The 23,481-nt window shown below is 32.4% G+C and overlaps 2 protein-coding genes, 1 long non-coding RNA gene and 1 other non-coding gene across 5 annotated transcripts; 2 read left to right on the forward strand and 2 right to left on the reverse strand.

The window, feature by feature from the left end:
* Positions 1 to 1,574: 1,574 nt before the first annotated feature.
* Positions 1,575 to 5,250, reverse strand: LOC104715524 (steroid (22S)-hydroxylase-like). Its single transcript, XM_087467476.1, has 9 exons — positions 4,990 to 5,250; positions 4,588 to 4,888; positions 4,171 to 4,495; positions 3,921 to 4,073; positions 3,478 to 3,789; positions 3,240 to 3,332; positions 3,069 to 3,147; positions 2,818 to 2,927; positions 1,575 to 1,950 (listed from the first exon to the last, which is right to left on the reverse strand). The coding sequence occupies exons 2-9, from the start codon at positions 4,803 to 4,805 to the stop codon at positions 1,705 to 1,707; spliced, it is 1,536 nt and encodes a 511-aa protein (XP_087323602.1). The 5' UTR covers positions 4,806 to 4,888; positions 4,990 to 5,250; the 3' UTR covers positions 1,575 to 1,704.
* Positions 5,251 to 14,723: 9,473 nt separating this feature from the next.
* On the forward strand, positions 14,724 to 14,795 carry TRNAE-UUC (transfer RNA glutamic acid (anticodon UUC)). The gene has a single exon. It is a non-coding gene; the product is annotated as a tRNA-Glu (tRNA).
* Positions 14,796 to 15,136: 341 nt separating this feature from the next.
* On the forward strand, positions 15,137 to 15,990 carry LOC147938514 (uncharacterized). Its single transcript, XR_015565355.1, has 2 exons — positions 15,137 to 15,212; positions 15,491 to 15,990. It is a non-coding gene; the product is annotated as an uncharacterized LOC147938514 (long non-coding RNA).
* A 1,670-nt stretch (positions 15,991 to 17,660) lies between these two features.
* Positions 17,661 to 21,000, reverse strand: LOC104711610 (U1 small nuclear ribonucleoprotein 70 kDa). Of its 2 annotated transcripts, none has more exons than XM_087463655.1 (9): positions 20,803 to 21,000; positions 20,383 to 20,497; positions 20,209 to 20,288; positions 20,045 to 20,120; positions 19,893 to 19,957; positions 19,712 to 19,774; positions 18,732 to 18,813; positions 18,418 to 18,631; positions 17,661 to 18,337 (listed from the first exon to the last, which is right to left on the reverse strand). In XM_087463655.1, exons 1-9 carry the CDS (start codon positions 20,899 to 20,901, stop codon positions 17,836 to 17,838), a joined length of 1,296 nt encoding a protein of 431 aa, XP_087319781.1. In that variant the 5' UTR covers positions 20,902 to 21,000; the 3' UTR covers positions 17,661 to 17,835. The 2 variants fall into 2 exon arrangements, with proteins under 2 accessions (XP_087319781.1, XP_087319782.1); XM_087463656.1 differs by having other exon boundaries at positions 18,926 to 19,774; positions 20,803 to 20,996.
* Between the last annotated feature and the right edge of the window lie 2,481 nt (positions 21,001 to 23,481).

The raw sequence follows: 23,481 nt of genomic DNA on the forward strand, positions 1-23,481 counted from the left end.
AAAGCATCAATCGATGCATGTGCCACAAAGCCAATCAGATGTTTTCTCCACAAGCTTTAGAAGATTTACAAAATTTTCCCAAGTTTCCCTTATTTGCAATTAAGGCCCAAGACGTGTTTTAGAGTATTTATATGATTTTTATGGTCATTGTTAAGACCGAAGTTATTTTCTAGCAATTTTGATTCCAGTCACCCTATTGATTTGAGAGCTTTTGGGAGAGACAAATCTGATTTCATCTGTAGAGAGAAGATTCTTGAACTCCCTTCTTACTTCTTAATATCAATTGCTTATTATTCAGAAAAGATGTTTTGTTCTTCATTAAACATGTCTAAGTAGTTTGCTTGTTAGGTTTAGGGTTTTTATGAATAATTAGATATGTTTATTTAGGATTCATTATCTATCTAAATCTTCATCATAGGTTGTTCTTCACATTAATTCTTGATTGATCACCTAGAATTAATAACCTAGGAAAATAAATTGATATGAGAATATAATTGATTTTCCTGATAAAACCATTTGATGAGCAAAATTATTTATTGCAAAGAGATTTGATTGAATAATTTTGTGAACAATCTAAACCTGTTTTCAAATCTGATTTTTAACTTTGAATTTTACAAAGAGATTTGGATTTTCTGGTTTTAAATTTATATAATATTTGCAGTGAGAACTGATTTATTTTACAAAAATCTTTAGAGTTCTAGATCTGTTCTTAATTGCTTGAATCCTATTTATTTGTTGATTTAATAATTTGTAATTTCCTGAGAATTTCCCTAGGCCTAGCTCTTTGATCCTTTGAATATACAACACTTTTAATTCTGTTTTGCATTATCTTTAATTTAATATTTTGATTTAGCATAATTAAAAGAGTAATAAGTTTATTGTGTGAACTAGATTCTCTGTAGATTCGACCCCTAGAGTATTACAACTACAAGGCTGTTAGTACCATTAGGGTATTACAATTTGAGCATATCATTGATCTTCTTGTGTCTTCTTTGTAGATTTTGGTCCCGGAAAAAGCGGTTTATTAAGAACATATTAACCGTTTGCAGATTTTGCTTGGAGTACCGATAGAAGAAGTAAAAAGCTAGCTCTATAATTTTATAGAAATAACACGGTAAATGTTCCTCTCCCTTTTCTTTTCTCAGTAGAAAGAAACCATTCTTATGCGGAGAGCTACTATTATTCATATAATTCTTCTCGACACCTAATTCTTTGTGTCTATGTAAAAATAAGAATCAAGATAAATTTGAAATCCAAGGTGTATCGATAATTGATAGGTTGTGTTCTGATATTCAGTCTTCCAGCCCAATGATTTCCCCACTAGACAGTAGACACCCTCGTGAGTTGTGAGTGTTTCCATAAGGAGATAAAAGGTTGTCCATTTGTTATATACTAGCCTATAATCGTAATATGATTGGGCTTCATAAAATGTGCCCATCTAAGGTTTAATTAGTAGTCGACACTAATAATCAATAACATCCATCATATAGAATACATATGTCAAAGTAGCACCCAATACAAAACATATCGCCCATTGTCAAAACTCAAAAGCGTCGTTTGAATGAAACCCGAACTAAAAATCGAATCTGAATAATTTTATTTATCCAATTTCTTTTCTTTTAATTCGGGCTAAAAAAATAATGATTAATATTATCAAAAAAAAAGAAGAGAATCAAAATACTTTCAACTTTTTTTTTTTTCTTTTTACAGAATGCGAGAAACCCTAATAGGCAAACCGTTAGGAAAATCAACGAAAGGAAAAGCAAATGGTTGATCATCTTCAGCTAATTCCCAATTGAAATTAAGAACAAGATGATGAATAAACACTGCCATCTCTAACTTGGCTAGCTCTGAACCAGCACATAGCCTTGGCCCTCCTCCAAACGGCATGTAGTTGTTTCCCCACGTCGAAAAGCTACCACTTCCTGACGAAGACGTCCCGTTGTTTTTCTGCCCCAACAAAAACCCGTTTTTAATCACAACAAGAACCCCCAAAAAATAAAAATATACTCATATAAGTTTACGAAGACGAATGAATAAAGGAAGAAGAACACGTGCTTGTTGGCACCACACCACGTGAGTCATTAATCATCTCTCACCACCTCTTACCTTCCCCACTCACTCTTAACATCATGACTCCACATTTTTATTCATTATTTCATTAAAGTATTTTCAATCTCATAAATCATAATACTATATAGTTTTCTAGTTAGCCGATTTTGATAGTGTTAATTAGTATTTAGTAGTACTAGTAGTAGTAGTAGTAGTAGTAGTAGTAATAGAGTTATGAATCTAGAGAGAGCAAGGACAGGTCAACGTGGCAGAATCTAACACACGTACTACAAGTCATCGGGCGTGTGAGATCCGTCAAAGCCGTGGTACCATCGTCCGTCGAATCTTAAAATTTTTAATCAAAGCCCCGTGACTAATAATAATAAAAATCAAACTGTCACTTTTATAAGAATTTTCAAGGTAAGCTCCTACGTCATTATAGACATACCATCCTACTAATTAATTGTCTTCACGTACACTTACACCAACACGTCTCTCTCTCTCTCTCTCTCTCTTATTCTTTTTACTTTAATTTCACATTATTTTTATGTTTTTTATATGCTTTCATGTGATTAATGATAGATGACGTGTTAAGATCCAACTTCAACGATAATTTTGCCAGATTAATGGTTCTCGTATAGTATCTATAGATGGGGTAATCAATGCATATGCACGTATGACGTATCACTTCATGCAATAGATGAAACTATGTGTTTTTTGGTAGATACCGAAAATTGAAAGAAAAAAAAGAGTAAAAAGTTTTACCTGTTGCCATCTCCAAGGATTAAAGAGATTAGGTTGGTCGTAACGAGAATTATCCAGATGTACGGCTGAGATCACCGGTAACACTTTCCACCCACTAGGGATATCGTATCCTTTTTTTCCAACATAAAAAGAAATCAAATTATTAAAACATTTGCCATCTCTTTAGCAAAAAAAAAAAAAAAAAACATTTTCCATCCAAAAGGTTTCAATATTTCGGATTTCATTATTTAGTTTTGTACGTAAAGTTTTACCTTTGTACCGAACGTCTTTGAGTGCTTTGCGATGCAAAAACCTAACTACATTTCCCAATCGAAGCGTCTCATTTATAACCTTCACACCAAAACATAAATATATATGTCAATAATTTGTTTTCATCATAAATTAAATTAACTTTAAAATAAATAATAATAAGAATAACATACACATTGAGTAAAGTCCATTTTCTTGTAATCATCCCAATTCAATTCTGACTCTCCTAGTTCCTTCTTCGCCCTCGCGATCTCAAGATGCTCTTCCTTCAAAAGTTTAAATCAATAAACATAAATTAGTGATATTTATATATATATATATATAGACCATTTTCATCGTATACGTATATAATACGTAAACAATTTAGGGTACTAGTAATTAAATTGAGCTGTTATAATTAATGAAGTTTACCCTAAGCTCTTCAACGGCTTTAGGGCAAGCTTGCAAGAAGAAGATAGCGAGAGCAATGGCGACAGAAGAAGTCTCATGTCCGGCGAACAACAAACTAAGAATGAGATCGAGGATTTGCTCAGTCGAAAGATTCGAATGTTTCAAAACCCATCCCAAAAGATCATCGTCTGTTCTCTGTTTCCTCACATGATCACTCTTACTCATCTCTGCCTCATCCTCACTTCTCACTTCTTCTTCTTGATCTTCTTCCTTAATCTCTGATTTCCTCTCTTCCATTTTCCTCTCAATGAACTTTAATATTGTTGCTCGTGACTGTACAACCATTTCAGAGTTCTCAATTAAAACATAATTTAAAACAATTAATTAAAAAAAAAAAACACACAACCTATAATGAAAGGTTGTGACTTTACAGCAAAATTTTAGAGGTTTTAATTTAAATGTACCTGAAGGGCTTTACGATAAGCAGTTCCAGGGAGATTGAGAGGAGCAGAGACAACACCTTTCATGAAAGTCACATACTCTTTCTTCAACTGCTCTGTTTCTTCTTCACCAGGATCCATACTCATTATATGTTTCGCCATTAGATTAAACGTAAACTATACAATTAAAACCCATGAACATAAAGTTAGCAAACTCAAATACTTTTAAACCCAATTCGAGCAATAGAAGAAAAAAAAGTAAAAAAAGAAAAACCTTTTTGGCTTCATCTTGAGCAGAGAAAACAGAGTGTTGTTGCCAAGAATCAAGAACAAACAAAGTGTGTCTCTCAACGTCTTTAAGAAGAATGGTTCTAAGACGAGCGTGACTCAAGAAGTTAAGAGAGATACTTCTCATGTCTCTATGCATGTCCCCAACAAGAACGAGCATCGACCATTTCCCAAGAATCCCACCGATACTTCGAGGGTAACTACATTCGAAAAGCCTCCCTTCGTTTTGTAATATGAATCTGTTTAGTCCTGCATCTGCTGATACGATCGTTGGTTCTCCAAACAAATTCGATCTATATATCTTTCCGTACCTGTTGTTAAAAAAAATTAAAGTTAAAAAAAAAAAAAAAAAACAGAAGATCTTTTTTTTTTTTTTTTGTTGGGTTGGAAGATGTGTATATACTTGGAGACATGTTGTTGCATGAAGTCACCAAGAGTTGTAGCGGAGTAAGGTTTGAGATAACCAATGGTTTCACCAAGAAATGGCCAACCGGATTGACCGGGAGGGAGATTGAATCTGGTTCTACTTCTTCTCTTCAAAAGGATCAAGAAGAGAAGAAGAGACAAAAGCGATGGGAGAAGAAGAAGAGGCAAGAGAGTATGATGCTCTGTTTCGAACATGGAGCTTATCTCTCTTCTCTCTCTCTCTCTAATTGCTTTGCCTTTAAGATTGGGAATCGGACCTCTACTGAAAAAGGGAGCTTCTGTTTGTAAGAGGATGGTTTTTAAAGAAGTCAGAAAAATATAATTTGTTATCATCGTCATTATAATTTTAATTAAATCTTCCAATTAAGCTTAACCTAACCAATGAGCTTCCTTGCTTTTGTTTTCCCTCCTCTTCCATATTCATTACTTTTGTTGCCCTGCTCGTTATGCTCCTTTTACTTATTCTATTCACAATACCAAAAAGTTGCAGAAAGCTGAAATTGTTTAACAGCTAATTTTTTTTAATATGATTAATTTGGATATAATTCTATAATTATTTATTCGTCTCTTTCACCGTGGTATAGAATAGAGACTATGAAGTAATTTGTCTAAGTTCTTTGAAGATAAATCGTACTACTTATACATACAATAGGAGTAATAAAGTGTTTATAACCATAAAATTATCTGATCTGATGATCTCTCAAGTGTGATTATACTAATTAAGAAGTTATTAATAACCCATTCGTGCTAATTATAAATGCTCCAGCAGAATCCCAGGAAAGACCGGTACGGTCACCATCGGGTTTTAAAAGAGGGGAATACCAAAAGTACCCTCAAGATAGCGGAAAGGGTGGGGATCACGAGTAGGGGTAGAACAGTGAAAATGTCAGAAGGACCCCTACACGAGCGTGCGGTCAAAGACAGAGTTATTAGATTATTACCGAACTGGACAGTCAAACCCGTAGACTTTTTGGCTTTGTCTTTTTTTGCCCATCAATAGTCATAAACTCATTTACTCTATTTTTTTTATACTTACATATAATAAGTAAAATCCTTTTTGTTTTTATAAAAATTTTTAATTTTATTTTTCTTGTTGTCCCAATTCTGCATCGCACCATGCATTATTAATTACACCTACTAGATATGATATTATGATCGGGTATAGGCTATATAGTTTTTAAATTTCGTTGGATAGTAGTATATGTTATCTGCGTATTTAAATGATATTGTAATTTTGTATACTACTCCTAACTTCAAGGTTTTAGGTTTATCATATTCGCCGCAGGATCAGTTGTTACGGCGAGTATAGTCGAAGTATAGGATCAGTTAAGTACAAACTCTTAATACCGATTATAAAAACTGTAAAAATAAATACTATAGAGTGTTAGCATTAGGTATTAAGCCACTATTAAGCAGTATTAAGTACAGTAAGTGTAAACATAGCTCAATTCAATAAATTCAATTATATATATATATATTTGAAGATAAATTAAATTTAATAGTTTTTGGTTTGGTTGATGTTCACAAAATCGTATGGATACTAATTAAAATTAGAAATAATATAATAAATTTGGATTTTTTTTATTTTTTTTCAACAAAAGATCAACTCAAACAAGCCAATTGAGTGGGAAATTGTTTACAAACAAAACATGGTGCTTAAATTTGGATTTATTATACGGTAATAATTTTGATGTGGAGAAGTATATTTAAGAGTTAGTAGACACTATGAATATTTTTAGGAGGAAATTTCAAAAATACTCATTTTGTAATACCATTTTTCAAAAATATCTCATCTTTCAAACTTTACCAAAAAACCACTAAAAATTTGAAAATTTTCTAAATTTGTGTGTAAGCTTATTAATATATACATAAATTACCTTTATATGTGTGTAAATTTTTTTTATATATTTTATAAATACAATATAAATATATTTTAAAAACCTTACAAAAATTGTTTAAAAATCTTTTAAAAATCTTGTAAACTTTTAAAAAACTTTGTAAAATCCTTTTAAAATGTTTTAAAATATATGGATCGAATCTCGAGGTAGTAGTTATTATCTAGAAATACCTTGTGAACCATATAAAACTTTATAATTTTTCATATTTTAAAAATGATATTTTTGAAAATGGATAGATGAAAGGGGTATTTTTGAAAGGGTACACCAAAAAAAATATTTCTCAAAAATTCTCTATTTTTAGTTTCATTTATTTTTGTGTGGATAAGAGTAAATAGATTATAATAAGATTACATTTGTAGGATTCTTTTTTAAACCATTTAAAAGTTATTTTATGGTTAAAAATGCTAATTATTTATAGCATTTTATATCTTCACCCAAACTTTTTTCTTAACTATATGGGATTTAGTTTAAAAACTTTTCCTTAGATTAGAAATTTAAGTTTTGTAATAAATTACATAAAAATGTAAGCATTAAATCCCTAGATTTATTGTTTGCAGAAAGAATTGACTATCACAGTTGTAAAGGCTGTCATTATGGCCACAAGAACATATGGTAACTGTAGTACAGCATGTAGATTTTTCTGAATCATTAGGCTCGGAAGTTGGAACGTAACACAATAATCCTTCATGTTCATGGCATCGCGATTACATGATCAAACTATATCTTCCTCGATAGTTAAAATTTTAGATGTCGGAAAGATAAGATTAAATTTTAAACATCCAAAAACTTATTTTGAATAGTCACATACCTAATAAATAAAACGGTTAAAACCCTTAAAAAAACTGTTACAAGTTCCTTCTAGTATTAAATTCCAACTAACAATAAATATGTTAAAGATGCATTAAAGAAAGCAATTTAATAGTTGCAGATGGTTACACGCTTGTAGAGGTCTTCGAAACTGTAACCCAAAAGATCTATGCATTTTTAGATCATTGAATGGAATCCAAGAAAATTTAACAAACGACAAAAAAAATTCGTTTTTCTTTCTTGTTTTTGTTTTTATTGTTGACCAACAAAGAATGAAATTGTAGTGTTCTTTTTAACATACGGTCCCATAATTATTACCACGCGTGTGAATTTTTTAGTCATATATCAAATAACTATTCTGTAGTTTCTAGTATACCATACGTACGTGAAAGGTATAGCATACCCATACATGGATACGTAAACGTTTCTTAATTAACACATTTGTTTTTTTCTGCAAGGAATTATGTGTATGTTGACTTAGCTTCTCTTGATTAACATATTTGTTTTCCAAGGCTATATTCAGTTTATAAGTTTGTATATATGACAGGGTCCTCTAAACTAGTTATCTCCACTAGTGTCACTGTAATGTCGTATTTACTATCATGGTTCGAGTCCAACGTCGTATATCAATATTTGAACCAAAGTTGATTGATTTGCGATATATATATATCCACAATAATGTAAATTATAGAGAAATGAAATAAAGGGAAGAAAAAATATGCTTTAAACAAAGTTTTATATTATGAAATACCTGGAACATATATTGAGATCAGCTAGCAATAGTATTTTATTGTAAATATTTTTCAGAATCGTTATCGCAAAATTTTAACGAATATCTATAAAATCCAAATAGGGTCGATATTGATTGTGAGAGAAAGCTGGCAGGGACCATTATTCCACAACCTTTTGGTTGTCACCTCTTATTCTCTTTGATAATTATTCACATACTCCATGGGTCACTACTCTTTCCCCTTTTTTTATTTTGTTTTCGATACTCTTGTTAATAATATGTACGCTTTTCTTTCTTTTTAAATTTGCTGGATTAGCATAAGAAATTAATAAATCATGATTGGACTGATCTACAAAATTGGATATTCTATCACTCGTATATACTTAGAATAAAATACTTCGATCGGTATTCTGTTATATATATAGTAATTATATAGTATATAATAAAAATGAAAATAACTAAACCAAAATCAAACTCGATGTGTGAATGTATTGTACCAATTAACAATCATCCATTAACACAATTCCAGTTGACAAAAAAAAAAATCATAGTCGATGTCATTTAACCGAATCGAAACAAAAAAGCTTATATTTTTTAGAAACCCCAGCTCCATATTATATTTTCATATACACTAATAAAATTAGATATTTGGTTATAACATTATAATAATTTTTCTAAGATGATTAGTACTGTATTTTTTATTTATTTTTAAATCTCTTTTGCGTATATTTCCATCCTTGAGTCCTTAAAATATTTTGTTACTGACATTATAAAATTTTCATACGAATTGGGAACCACACTGGATTCCTGTGAACGTAGCTGAATATAGGACCACAAAAGTGAAATTCTAGCTCAACCCGAATCAAACATACCCACATCTACGTTGGTTTATGTTCGGCATGGTGTTGTTGTGAATTGTGATAACTTTAAACGACTAAAAGCTTACATCAAATTTCGTTTTAAGTAATAAATAGTTCAACGACCATGAAAAGAACAGGGCTGGTCAGTGGTCAGCCTAAATAAATCTCTCAAACAGTAACATCACAAAAGTCACAAAGCTACTATCGATAGTACTTCTGTACCGGTTTCGAGTTTTAACCACTAATTTATTTCCATAAATACAACGTAATAACTACTACATGTGCTCGTTAAATTATACGTACGTGTAAATATACGCTATACACGTATAGGGATGCATGGAATGGATCATGCTGCCTGTATTGACTTTAAATTCATTTTGTTTTGAAATAAAGTTATTTTTTTTTTTAATTTCTTGCCGTATTGACTTTTAACTTTTTATTTTGTCGGCGACTTGCAACTTAAAAGTTAAAATAAAAATTTGAGGAACTTTAAGGAATATGAGAGGGAAAGTTGTTTTATTTTCACCACTACGGCACTACCTTTCACTACTTCTCATGTACGGTACGGTGTCTAACTATCGGATAATATTTTTTACCGATTATGTTGAATTTAAATTCATGTGATGAGATGACAAATCAAATAAGCTACAAAACCAATAGGATATATATTTGTATGTATCGAAGAAATTAAATTCATCATGAAATGAATTCGAATGTTACCAAAAATTGAAAAAACTTCTTTCTTTTTTTCTTCTTTTTCTAGTCGACTTAATTGGAAATATATAGAATTAAAATTATTTTTGGAAATATATAGAGGAGAGAATGATAATGGGGGAAACTTTGGGCACGTCCATGTGGTTCACATTATTGCACTTCACGTGCAGTTGCTCGTCCACCAGCTTTCTCCCAATTTCACATGCCTTTTTCTCGTTATTTTCCGTTCCTGCACAACTAAGAAAACGATACTATAATAATACGTCTATTTCTAAATTTCGTAATTATTTTTTCTTCAAATTCCGTTTCCATAATAAGGATTTATATGCACCACCACCAATATTGGGTTTTACTAGTTTCTCCTTTATTATATAGTATAATCAAGAACATGTGCTAACTCCAAAAACAACAAAAAATGTCAAAATTTCTTACATTTTTTTTAAGTATACCATTTTCTTAGCACTGTAATTTATAGTTTTCAATTTTTTTTAATTCAATTGTGAACAAGAAAACCTAGGAAAATACTTTGTTTTGTCTGATATGTATAGGTTTAAATTACTCGATATAAAAATAAAATTGATATATAAGTAGTAGTAATGTAGAAGAAAGAGGAAAAAAAAAAAAAAAAAAAAGTAGAGAGAAAAAAAGGGAAGGGGAAGCACTCGTGCGGGTGCGGGGGGACGTAACGGCGGCCCAATGATTGCCGTAATGGGGCATGCAGGAGGTGGGAGATTGACACGTGTCAGGTCACACGTGTGGGAAAGTGAAAGTGATATGACGAGAGACGAGAGTGGGCTGTGTGATATAAATGCTCTCACCAACCGTTTTCCTTTAGCAATTTTCACAAAAACAAAACCTTTACACAATTTAGCAATTGTGATCTGACCTCACTTCTCTTCTCTTCTCTTATCTCTCCTTAAACCCACCAGCAGCTGTCTCTCACCAAAGGAAATATTTCCTTTGGGTTTTTTTAAAAAAATTCTTTAGTTCTTGAAGTTTCCATTTTCAAAATTTATCCCAACTTTTTCTCTTTATTCGTCTGCATGTATGCATGACCGTATTGAACGCTCATAAACTATGCAGTAAGAGAGAAACAAGTGATGAAAAGACCACATGGGTTTTAACTTTTAAGCTCTTTAACAAATAAACATAGCTTTTAAACTAGTTGTATATCACCTTAGGTTCTTCCACAAAACTATTTTACTTAATGTCCCTACTTCGATCATATGGGGATGAACTACGACTACAACCTCGATAAAGAGATATACGGACTTCAGCACATTACTCTTTAATTAACTTTTTGTGTGTGTGTGTGCAAATTCTTTTCGACTATTATATACTATGGCAAGAAAGTATAGCGAAAAAAGTATTTTCGACTATCATATACTAACACCCTACACATACATACAAACCAATTAAACTCTCTCAAAAAAACACGGAAAATTTTCAATTCTCGCTCACATAATTTACGTAATACAGTATTGTTGTTGTTTTGTTTGTTTGGAAGAGTCGAATACCCTGACCAGCTTCAGTTTAAATTTATACTAACAAATTTGAATTCACAAGTTACAGCAATAAACATCTTGAAACTTGAACTTTTAATGCGTTTTCTCATACTTGTAACCAAATTGTAGACCAAAAGTGTTTGACGTGAGTAATTTGACCTTTATAAACTACTCCATAAAAAAGACAAATAAAAAGGACAAAGTTGGTTTGACCGAATTGTTTTTTTTCTTTTTTCATGTAACGACTCGATTTAGTAGATAATGCGGCTACCAGCTACTAATAATCTTATATTTGCATTCGTTAGTTAAGCAGTTCAATTCAATAACACTGTTTTGGAAATCACAAATTATTCTGACTTTCACGAATATTATCGACAACAAATTCTCAGGTTTCACACACAAATAGTTTTACATTACATGCTTTATGGATAATATGGAAGAAAAAAATTGAGAAACTTTACATAATTAAATTAGAACAATCTGCGTTATTAAAGATGGTTCAATAGTTTTTTTGAAGTTTATTTTGTCACTTAGTACATAATTTGATAGTACATGATTCCTATATTTTTTGTCATGATCTCTCTAAACTCGGAAAAATACAAATAAAATGACCAACGAAGAACTTAGACCGACTTGATTTTAAATAATGCCGCGACGGCGATCTAGTGTGCACGTAGCTAAATTATCTTGGATCAATTATATTTTGTCGACAACCCATAAATTCGATATGACTAAGCAAATGTTGACTTGTATTGACTTAAAACTAAAAGTTAATAGTCGGATCGAGAGAGATAGAGATGGCTACAACTACAAACAAATGAAAAAAATGAGAATGGGATCATCACTATCTCTATCACTCTATCAAATCAACGTGACCAAAATCTCAATCATACATATACTTGTTAGGTACGTTTCTTTATTTTAATTTTTGTCCTTTTTCTCTAGAGATTAGATTGATTCCAAATCACAATTCGCTTTTCTTTGCATCCCTCGAGTTCACGACCGACAAATATACCTTAAATTAATGCAACATTTTATTTTTACAATCTCTGTCATATCAGATTCTTCCCTTTTCTCTCCTGCAAAGCACACGCATGCATCATGTATGTTATAAACCATTTCTTTACCTAGCAAGACAAAATTGCTTTTTCTTTCTCTTTTTTAAAAGATTGTGTAATTCGTCCATGATGAACGAGTTAAGAATATCGATTTTTTTTTTTTTTTTTTTTTTTTTAATGTTAAACAAGAATATCGAGTTATACTCAGCATGCACATCTTTCTGTAATTGGAAAAACAATATTCCAATGTCTTACATTGAATATAAACAATCGAGATAGCATAGTATTGTACAAATCGAATAGCATAATTGTAAAATAATGTCTTGGCTGTTATATTAAAAGCATGATACAAAATATATGTTTGTAAGTTATAAATACAAAACCAAAAATTATAAACAAACAAATATTGAACAGAAATCGTTGTCGGGTATATATTGGTAAATTAATAGAAACAGTGAAAATCAGTAAATCACAGGTTATTCATAGCTCTCATGGATTCTATCTCGATGATATCTATCTATCTCTTTATGGCATTGGGTAATACCCATTTTTGTAATCTTTATTTCAGTTTAAACTTTGAGATCTCTGCATCTCTTTCCTTTGTATTTGCTTTGATTTGAATGAATGAAAGCATCTGGTTGTTCAAAAAAAAAAAAATCGTTCAATGTATTACCACTCCTATTAAGGATGAAATTACTTCATAATTACTTACACAAACATATGATAATGTTCGAGTTTAAATCTGATTACATAAGTAGAAATTTAGGTGAAGATATGAAGAAGGGTGCATGGGGGTTCCCCCACAGCCACCTATAAAAGTTATTATTGCATTTCAATCATTGCCCACGAGCGCAACCGAACAACACATCAATCTCTTTCCCTTCTATTCATTTTTATTTTATCCCTATCGTTTTTACTTTGCTCGATATATAAGTTTGTGTAATTACAAATTTCTCATGCTTTGAATCATATCGTCCCACTACTTTTTGGAAACTAGTCATTGCTCACAATGTTTGACTATTTCCCTTCTATTCTTTTTGTCTTTAACTTTCTCCATTTAAGGCTTAGCTAAAATGATTATGCTCAATGAATAGTTAAATTGAAATGATATGGCTCATTTTTTTAAGTAATCCAAAAGTTTTATTATATATTATTTTAAAAGGAACTATTTGTATATAATATCTGCTAAATGTCTCTAAAAATAATATTTCACTTAAATTACTTTATCCATGGATTTCTAACTAAACACATCACAATGCAAAATTTATTTTGCGAATAATACATACTTTTATTCAAGGTTTTTGCACATAAATATGAATATAGATTTTTTTGGAATGTTTTTCTCCGACATGAAACCATTAACTCATTCTTTATAGACAAAACATAATTATGTAATTAACAGAAAAAGAAACATAATCATGCAGAGGAAAAACCTAAGTAAATGGAAGAGGAGGCTAAACTTTAATTAGAAGCCCCATGAAGCAAATGCTATTAAGTAAAAAGAAAACTACTTTTAAGTTTTAACTAACAAAAGTTAAGTGTATGTGTGTGGTTAATGGCAAACATTAGTAAGACAAATTCTAGATTGTTTATGAAAAGTAATAATTTTAAATCATGGTTTGTATTTGACTGTAGTAAAAAAAGACTTTACAATATCATATATTTTATAATTGATAATAAATAAAAAGAAAAGGAGAGAAAGAAGAGAAGAGAAGAGAAGAGTGTTGAGTTGTTGTTGCTTGTTGGACCCTCCTCTTAAGTTTCGCATGGGGTTAACATTATAGCAAAATTCCCCTTTTACTTTCGGCTCTGGTCCCTTTCCAGATTTCATTCTTGTTATATATTATTATCATAATTAGTTTCTATCCACCGATTTTATATTTTATTGTTATTTGTCATTGTTATATTTATATAAGCATTTAATTTCCTAGAAATAAAAAAACCAATTGGGCTGAGATTTGTTTGCGATTGTTACTGCTCATGAATGTTAATGGGTCACTAAAGTATTCAAATATTCATCATATTTTCCTTTCATCTTTAAGCAAATTTTGTTTGTTTCAATGTTGCCTGATATTGCTGACAAAATAATATATATTTAAAACGCTAATTACACAAACAGGAATGATGAAAACTACATCAAGAAAAGATAAAATTAATGTCAAGCAAAATAGTAATGTATTAACCAAACCAAAATATAAAGATCTAAATTAATCATTTTGGGTTGGTCTTTACATTTAGTGATGTATTTTAAAATTTCTTACACGAATACGACCCTTGAGAGCATGTGTCCCAACTTGAGCAACAAGAGACGTGTTGTGTTTGTGTATACTACATATAATAAGATCAATAAAATGTATTTTCCTAATAATATAGATATACATCAGCACGAGGTGCTTTGAATTTGGATTCTAGTAATCTTTTCTTATCAACAAGTGACTTTGGATTTTAGTAATCTTTCTTTATGAACAAATTGAAGCCAAGCTTTCAAAAGTTTAAAGGATAATTAGTATAAATAAAAAGAATGGAAATACTCAAACAAAATCCGATGTCGTCCAGCGGTTAGGATATCTGGCTTTCACCCAGGAGACCCGGGTTCGATTCCCGGCATCGGAGCTTTTTGTTTTTTAGAAAGTAGAATTAACAAACCAACAATGAATTTACAGGACATACATATATATTAGCTAATCGAACAAAAATGAAAGATTATAGATAGTTAGATACCATTAATTACGAAAAAAAAAATAGATATAAACAATGATAACTACAGTATTTTTTTTCTTGATTAAGATATTTAATTATTGTTACAGAATCTATAAAATCCGTTGCCATCCGGTGATCACTATAATATCTTAATTGAAATATATTTTTTGAAATATAATAAATAATTCTAAAAATCTGGTGAGGAAAAAAAAAATCATACTTGTATTTATATATTGTTATATTCTTGATCAGTTGTACTCATCTTCTTCCTCTTACAGTTTCTTCATCTTTTCGCCTCTCCGTATATGCATACAGACACATTCTATACTGGTTAGTTAATTACTTATTGTTACACCATATTTTTTAATTGGTTTATTTAGTTTAAGCAATTCTATAATTTCTAGCTAGGGGTTTCAAGGTTTAGGGTTAATAGATATTTTTTCTTCTTCGTATTCGTAATGTTATAATTTGCTTCTCCTATATACATACAGACCACATTTTTGTATCCACTTCTAATGTTGACACGAAGTCTTACTGGATCTAATACAAATAGAAACTATTTCAGATTTTGTTTTTATTAACTAATTTGGGGGTACACTATATATCAGCCAGATGGAACTCTGTGCGTGTAAAGATGTGAGACATAAATGCATAGAAGAGTGTGTGTTTGCCCCCTACTTGCCAGCCAACAACCCGGAGAAGTACGCTACCTTGTCTACGGTGTTTGACATTAGCAAGTTGGCTAGATATCTCATGGATATTGAGCCTAGCCTGAGGCAAACATGCGTTGATTCGCTTTGTTTGGATGCAGAAGCCCGTCTCCGTGACCCGGTTATGGGCATCACTGGTTTGGTTCTCCACCTCCAGCGTCAACTTCATGACCTTAAGGTTGAATTGAAAATCGCAAAGAGGGTACTATATGATGATTTTACAATTGAACCATGACTGCATGGCGCAACGAGAAGACCATCAGCGTTTAATTATAAGATCACCTCTTTGAGACATCATCTATAACTAGCTTAGAGTCTTCTGATTGTTATTTTATTTGCATTTGGATTTGAATTGTTGAACTTGTGTTACCCTTATATCAATTTGAGTTGTTTTCTTATACGTTGATTTCGAGATCAGAGTTTTGAGGGACGAGATAACTAAGCAAACGTTTTTACTTTCTTATATGAACTAGTACTACGTACAAAGCAAATTTCATTATTTCTTCTCTTTTGTATTTTTGTTAAAGCTTTATCTGTGCATGTTTCCTAAATAAAATATGAGCTTAATAACGGACAAAAGATACCAATGATGAATATAATTGGACTCCGAATTATTCGAGTGATATCTTTTAACCGTTTCGTACTAATTTCCGTAAACATATCAGGAAATTTTCACTCATGATACTACTACGTCTACGTCGGACATCCATAAAAAAAAAAAAAAAGGCTTTGCAGTACGACGAGCTTAGAAGATTTCCATATTTGTGTATTTATATAAATTTTCATATTATCTCAACCTCACCATCTTCAATTCTTCACTAACATTCATCTTCTTTCGTGTGCTTTGTTTTCTTCATCTTTTCCCTATCAAAAGTTCTGTCTAGTATAGTGGTAATACATATAGAGAACAGACACTGAGACACGTCTCCTGTAACCTGGTTAATTAGTTATCGCTATATTTTCTAGTTGTGTTTTTATAGTTTCATTAGATTTAGGATTTCTAGAATTTACAAGGTTTAGGTTTTTTTTTGCTTCTTTATTGATGGATTGCTAATAAATATTTCCTTTTCGTCCCCGTATGTAATATCAAACTTTTATATATGAGATTTTAAAATAAATAGAATTATTTCAGATGATTTTTTTTTTCTTGGATGCATTTATTTTTTTTACTTTCTAACAATTGTTTGTATTAGCCAGATGGAATCTTGTCCGTGTAAATGCAAAAAGAGTGTGTGTTTGCGCCCTACATGCCGGCGAACTAATCGGAGACATACGCTTGGTTGTCTAAGATGGATTATGATATGAGCGGCCCTGTTAGACTTCTCATGTGTATTCCTAAAGAGAGCGTGGGAGGCAAGGTTACGTGGACTCTTATCTGTTTCTTGGCAGAAACCTATCTCCGCGACCCATTCAGGGGCTTCTTGAGTTGGTGTTACCCTGCAGAGCTTAAGCGCGATTTGGAAATCGCCAAGAGGGACCACATCACATGATGCTTATACAAGAAGTGGATCGTATGATACGACGACAGAAGAATACCAGCATCCAATAATAAGATCACGTCTTTGAAGCATCTAACTATAGCTAGTTTTTTGATTGTTATTTGGATTCCAATTGCTGGAGCTGTGTTATCATCCCTTTTCGATTTGAGTTGATTTTTTTTCTCTATTACGTAGATCTTGATATCAGATTTTTGAGAGAGACTAGATAAACAAAAATTAAGTTTTTTTTTACTTTCTTATATATGGACTACAAAGCAATTGTCATTTATATTATTGGCATCCGAGCTTTTTTGAAAGACTTTTTTTTTTAAAACTTGAAAATCAATTTAGTGCTGGTTCGTACTTGTGATCTTTTCTTTTCTTCTTTAGTTGTTCAGTCATCACTGATTACATAGACTTCTAAATCCCTGTAAACGCCAAAGGCGAAGAGATTAGAGATGTCATTACTCAATCTAGGAGACTACTCAATTTATATATGTGGTTTGCAAACAAGAACAATCTAAGATACTCTCTCAAATATAACAAAATCCACCAAGCACACTCTCAGTGGTAGTCTGTAAGAGCTTGGCTGTATGCAATCAGTTTATAACATTTTTTACTAATCAAATTTTATCATCCGGAAACATAGTTTATCGGTAAACATATAACAAAGTTAGCAACCAAGTTCAACGGTAACAAACAGAATTGATTCATAGGTAAACAAAAGAGATCTCAAGTTTTAAAGTTTTAAACATGCGGGGATCATCAGCGAGCATACTCACGCGACTCTGATCTCTCAGACCGCTTGTACTCACGTTCATATCTGTAGTCATCTTCCTCCATTTTGTCATAGCGATTGCTGTATCGGTCTGTCTCCCCTTGATCGTCTTCGTAGTAGCCACGGGTCTCTTTTGGCTCCCCACGTTTCTCTCGGTCGTACTCCACATCTCTTTCACGGGATCGACCACCACCTTCATGCTCATATTCACCTCCTTCATAATCCCGGTCCCTCTTTCTACTGCGCTCTCGGTCATGATCCCTTGAAGAACGATCCCGTCCCCTGTCACGGTCACGGTCACGGCGGTCTCTGTCTCCTCTATCACGGGTCCGGTCACGATCACGTTTGCTGTCTCTGCCTCCTTGGTCCCGGTCTCTGTGATGCTTATCCTCTCTCGGTCTGTCACGAGACCGCTCTCGAGGTTGTTCATGAGACAGCTCACGAGACCTTTCTCGTTCCCTTTCTTTTCCCTTTTCCCGAGATTTCTCACTGGAGACAAGGCCACAACATTATCAGCACAATAACAGTCACAAGGCAAAAGAACTAAGTACGAATGACAATATCTTTACCGCTCCTCCCGTGGTTTTGATGGCTCCTCTGACTGGGAGATTCTTCCTTGCGGTTGTTGTTCCCCAACAACTTCTTCACCACCACCAACTCTTGAGGTCCCAAGTCCACCACCAAGCCTGCGTGGACGCCAGTTTGGGACGGTTCTACCTCTCTCGACATCAACCAAAACTCTTCTACCGTCAATCTTTTGTCCATCAGCTTGTTTATATGCAGCTGTCAGAAGAGTACAAAACACGATGCAAATCAGTTAAAAAGAGCAAACATCTCAGGGAGACAAGAAAAAGGGGTTGAAAGAAAACAGATGCGAACAGACCTTTCATGTCACGGGTGTGCATGTACTCAATGAAAGCATATCCTTTGGGTTTATTGGTCAGCTGATCAGCTACCAAATGAACCTGCAAGGTTTGGAAGAAGACTTTAACATTTCTAAAGATGTGAGAATAAATAAGTTTCCAGACAAAATGTTTCATATCAAAACAAACATGCAGCTCTTATAAGGCAGGCAACCTTTAAGTTGTGTCCAAATCCGAGAATGTCACCACCCACATCAAGAATTGGCAGAAAAATGGATGCATTGCAGCAAGGGTCTAATAAACCACCCCTTACCAGGGTATTGAAACTCAGATATCTAAAAATGTATTTAAATGTGAACCATATCACCTTCATAGTATGTTATTATAAAAAAGGGAGAAGGTTTTATGATACTCCCGACTCCAACTATTAACACTGTAAAGAGTTAATAATAAAGAGCTTTCTATACAATGCCTCATTTGCAGGATGAAGCATTTTCTTTGAACAGAATGGCTTTGGAAGATAGGCAGAAAATAATTATAACTAGCTTATCAGGATGAGTTGAGGTCATAACAGATTCTGGAAATACCTAATCGACTAGGTAAACCGTGCGCCTAGAACCTCTATATCATAGTAAGATGATAATGTATTTGTTCTCTGAAGGGACAAGGAAAAAATGCAAAACTATACAAGAACGTCTTAAGCAAACGCCTTGGAGAGAGGAGGTTTGTGACATTATACGAGATGCACTTATGCATCTATATAAGCTCTAAGAGACTTGATGGCTTTTACACAGTCCAAAGAAGGTATGCACAGCAGTTTAAAAGTAGAATGGCTGTTTTGGTATAGCAGAAATGATGCAAACTTATAAGAGACTGAAAATTATTAACCTTGGAAAACTTTGTACATGAAATTTTAACCTATTGAGCAAAGAGCGTGAGAGAGGGAAGCCATTTTACAAATTCTTACCGAACCGGCAAGGGAATGCTCAGAATAACCTACCTGTTTAATTGGTCCATAAGATTCAAACTCCCTTTTAATCTTACTCTCAGAGGATTCGTAGTTCTGCAAGACAATAACAGACCAAAGTTGAGCACAACATAACTCAACTGTCTAACAAAAGTCATTCTAACCCAAAGAAAGTAAAAACAAAATAATAATAATAATAAGAAGCACAACTTACAAGTCTTGAAACGAACAATGTCTTGTATGGATCTCCAGTAGCATTTGGATCATTATTGGGGTCATCTGCATATAAAAATTCAAATTAAGTTGGAATCCTCAAACCTAAGAGGGCATAGAAAAGAACACAATATAACATATAGAGTGGAATACATTTCTTCAAGTCCTCAGCAGCCTTTTCAACACCTTTCTCCAGTCGTAATTTATGAATCCTCTCCCTTTTCTGTGACTGTACCGTGAAACAAAAAACACACAACTATAAGCAACTAAATCCAGTAAAAGCTCACACAATCAAAACAGTTAAAGGTGTATCATACAGGTAATTCAACTTCTGGCTTAGGTGGAGCGTACTCTGGATCCCCAGGATTAGCAAATTTACTCACAAACTGAGCCATACCTAAAATGAACACACAAGACAAGACAAAATCAAATCTAACACTAGTGATAATATAAAGTTTAAAAACACACATATCAGATATACAAGATCAGACCAGTATAAGGCGGGCACTTTCTCTTCTCTGGTGGTGGCTTATACTCCAACGGTGGCCGTGGCTCAAAGAGTCTCAATAGATTGTTAGTTAAGCCAGTAGGGTGGCTTTGACCCATCTGCAATACATAAAAGATACACATCAACAACACTAAAGCTACAATAAATCTTCCTCGATCAAGCCTTACATCAACTAAGAGTATCAGATTGATTCCAAACTCTAAAGATAAGCTCAAGATCATATACCCTAGAATTCATAAATCTCAATTCAAGAATCAAATATAGAACCGAAGGAAGCATCAAACGAAGTTGAGTATTCAATTGAAGAAGTAGAACCATTAGATAGACAACGAATACTAAAATCTAGAGAGAGGGAGAAGATTAATAAGAGTAATCAGCGAATTTGAGGTAAGAAGAGACGAACCAGCTTAAGCTGAAGAACACTGGCTCTGTTCTGAGTTTTAGGGCGCGCCTGAACGGCGGCGTTTGGGTTACGCATAAAAGGATCGCCGGAGTCTCCCATGGCGACAAGAGATCTCGGAGCTCTGCTAGGGTTTTTGCACGAGGAAGCGGATGGAGGATTTGTTGTTGCAGGGACAAATCAAAATTAACAAAACCCAAAAATAATTCCTTAACCGGGTTTTGATTATTAGAAAACCGGGTTGAGATCTGTTTGATCACCAAATGTCGAAAACGATGCCGTGTTGATATAAGTTTAAAGTTTAAACCCTCTTACTGAACGAGAGAGTTTTTTTGCTTAATATTGTTTGATATGTAAACAAGGTTTAGAATTCTTTATAATTTCTTTTTTGTTTTTGTATTTTGTCATTCATATTTTGATTTTTTAGTTCAGTTTCTATACTCCACTTAATTTAAGTTGTATTACTAGGTTTAACTCTAGTGAGTTCATCTCTATATTTACATCAAACATCCAAAGTAAAGATTAGAGAAGGATTCTCAAACATGATTTCCTTTTTGTGTGATGGTTAGAATTAATATTTTTTGATTATGCATTGATAATTTTTTTTTTTTTTTTTTTTTATAGCCATCAAAATTTTATTATGCATATGTGAAGTGACTTTAGTGCAGTGGCAGAAGGTAAGTCCATTTGTAGAAGTCAACATCACACCCGGGATCGAGTCTCGGCTCCTGCGAATGTAGGAATTTGGCTAATGGGCCGGCCAGTTGTGGCCCAATGGTTGACAAAAAAAAAAAAATTATTATGCATATATAATTTTAAATATAAAAATATAAGTAGAGAAAGAAGGAAGAAAGAAGTACATAAAAACAAAGAAGAAATAAAATTTAAAAAGTAAGATATATATTAAACAAAATTTGTAATCAAATTCTTACAATGATATCTCAATTGATTTTTTCAACCATGCCAGAGCATAAACAAAGCACAGAAAATATTTAGGATTTGAGATATGAAGAAAGCATGATAAGAGAATGGAGTTACAATTACAATGTTTTTTTTTTAACATCAAATGAAACTTACAAACTTACAATTACAATTTATATTGTGTTTAAATAAAATGAATGGAGAAAAAAATCAATTCACAATTTATGTAATTTCAGTTACAATTTAGTAGCAAAGTGAGAAATTACAAATATGGATTAATGTAAATAACTAAATGTGTTATACTTTTGTTTTAATTAAAAATAAATATTACTATATTTGTAAAAATAAAATGGCAAATGGATAAAAAGGAGATAATGGAACTAAACCTATATACCTCATATTTATTGAGAACAATTTGATGAAGAACCATAACATCTCAATTGTGTTAACAAATCTGAAAACTAGATAGTAATATGTAATTTATCTGAAAGTTTGAGCTCATACCAACTATTTGACCGAGAAAATTAACCAAAGCCAAAGATTTTCAAATGCAATGGATGGTAAAATTGTGGTTAAGAAGTCAAACATGGTGGATGAAAACAACCTTGAACAGTTCATCAATGAACTTGTATCATGTCCCAATTAAACCACAAAACATTGTCAAGGTACTCGGATGTTACCTTGAGACTGAAGTTCCTATGTTGGTCTATGAATTTGTTCCCAATGGAGATCTCTATAACCTTCTTTATCAATGGGCGTCGCTGATGCATTCAAACGTTTAGATCAAGATTTACAGCAGTGACATCAAGAGCTCTAACATCATGTTTGATGAGAACCACAAGGCCAAAGTCTCTGTCTTTAAAATTTCAAGTCGTCAAATGTGTGTTGATTTAATTGCTGTATATATAGTATTTTGTTAGCTAACAACTAATCATCATCTATTATTTTATGTGTGGTTAAATGATTTCACACTAAATTTCATCAAAAAAAAAAAGTTGTACATTTATATGCAATAAATTAGCAAAACATATGCATTTCTAAAGCAAAATTAATGCATTTTCTTGAACCACATTTTTGACATTGCTTCCGTACTACTCTTTCTAATGTTTTTCAAATTAGAGAAAAAACATATTCAAAAAAAAAAAAATACATAAACATGAGAATATAATTAAAACTTAAAACAATTAACCAAGTTGAGAACAAAAAAATAGTTATTGCATAGCTGTTGCAGAATCAAAATTACTAAATGGAAAAGTTGATCATTTCTGCAAAATCTTTCACAATAGATGCTATTGTTTACCTGAATTTGGTTTTACTTTTACCATAACTTGAAATTAATTAATCTGTGAGATAACTATCTTTATTGTTTGAAACAATGAACGTGCAGTATGAATACAATCTCATTACTTTGCTAGTTTGCTTATACAGATTATTAGAATAAACGTTCTCGAGTGGATTATTGGAACTAAGTCTAAGAGTTGGATATTATAGGAACGTATTTCATAATCTACGATTTGTTTTGATTGACGTGAAATGTTGCGATTAGTAATTGGTCTACACTTGGTTTCGATCAACGACTTAGGCTTTGAATGGGAGAACAGAAAAATAGCAGATCACCCTTTCATGTAGTTCTCCTATCACTAAGTTACCATTCAAGAATTTTTTACTTTTAAAAATTATTGCAGATGAACTGTGTGCAGTTCAATTTTTTTGTCTTTTTGTGGTAAATACAGGAGAAATACATGCAGATCTGGTCTACAG

Source organism: Camelina sativa, chromosome 9 (assembly GCF_030686135.1).
Source record: "Camelina sativa cultivar CO46 ecotype springtype chromosome 9, ASM3068613v1".
In the NCBI taxonomy this organism is placed as follows: Eukaryota; Viridiplantae; Streptophyta; class Magnoliopsida; order Brassicales; family Brassicaceae; genus Camelina; species Camelina sativa.

Coding starts and splice junctions, on each gene's coding strand:
- LOC104715524 (XM_087467476.1), bottom strand. CDS start 4,805: ATGTTCGAAACAGAGCATCATACTCTCTTGCCTCTTCTTCTTCTCCCA. Junction 4,496..4,587: donor ATGCAACAACATGTCTCCAA/GTATATACACAT, acceptor TTTTAACAACAG/GTACGGAAAGATATATAGAT. Junction 3,333..3,477: donor AAGCCGTTGAAGAGCTTAGG/GTAAACTTCATT, acceptor AAACTTTTGAAG/GAAGAGCATCTTGAGATCGC.
- LOC104711610 (XM_087463655.1), bottom strand. CDS start 20,901: ATGGGAGACTCCGGCGATCCTTTTATGCGTAACCCAAACGCCGCCGTT. Junction 20,498..20,802: donor GTGTTCTTCAGCTTAAGCTG/GTTCGTCTCTTC, acceptor TATGTATTGCAG/ATGGGTCAAAGCCACCCTAC. Junction 18,338..18,417: donor TCAAAACCACGGGAGGAGCG/GTAAAGATATTG, acceptor CCTTGTCTCCAG/TGAGAAATCTCGGGAAAAGG.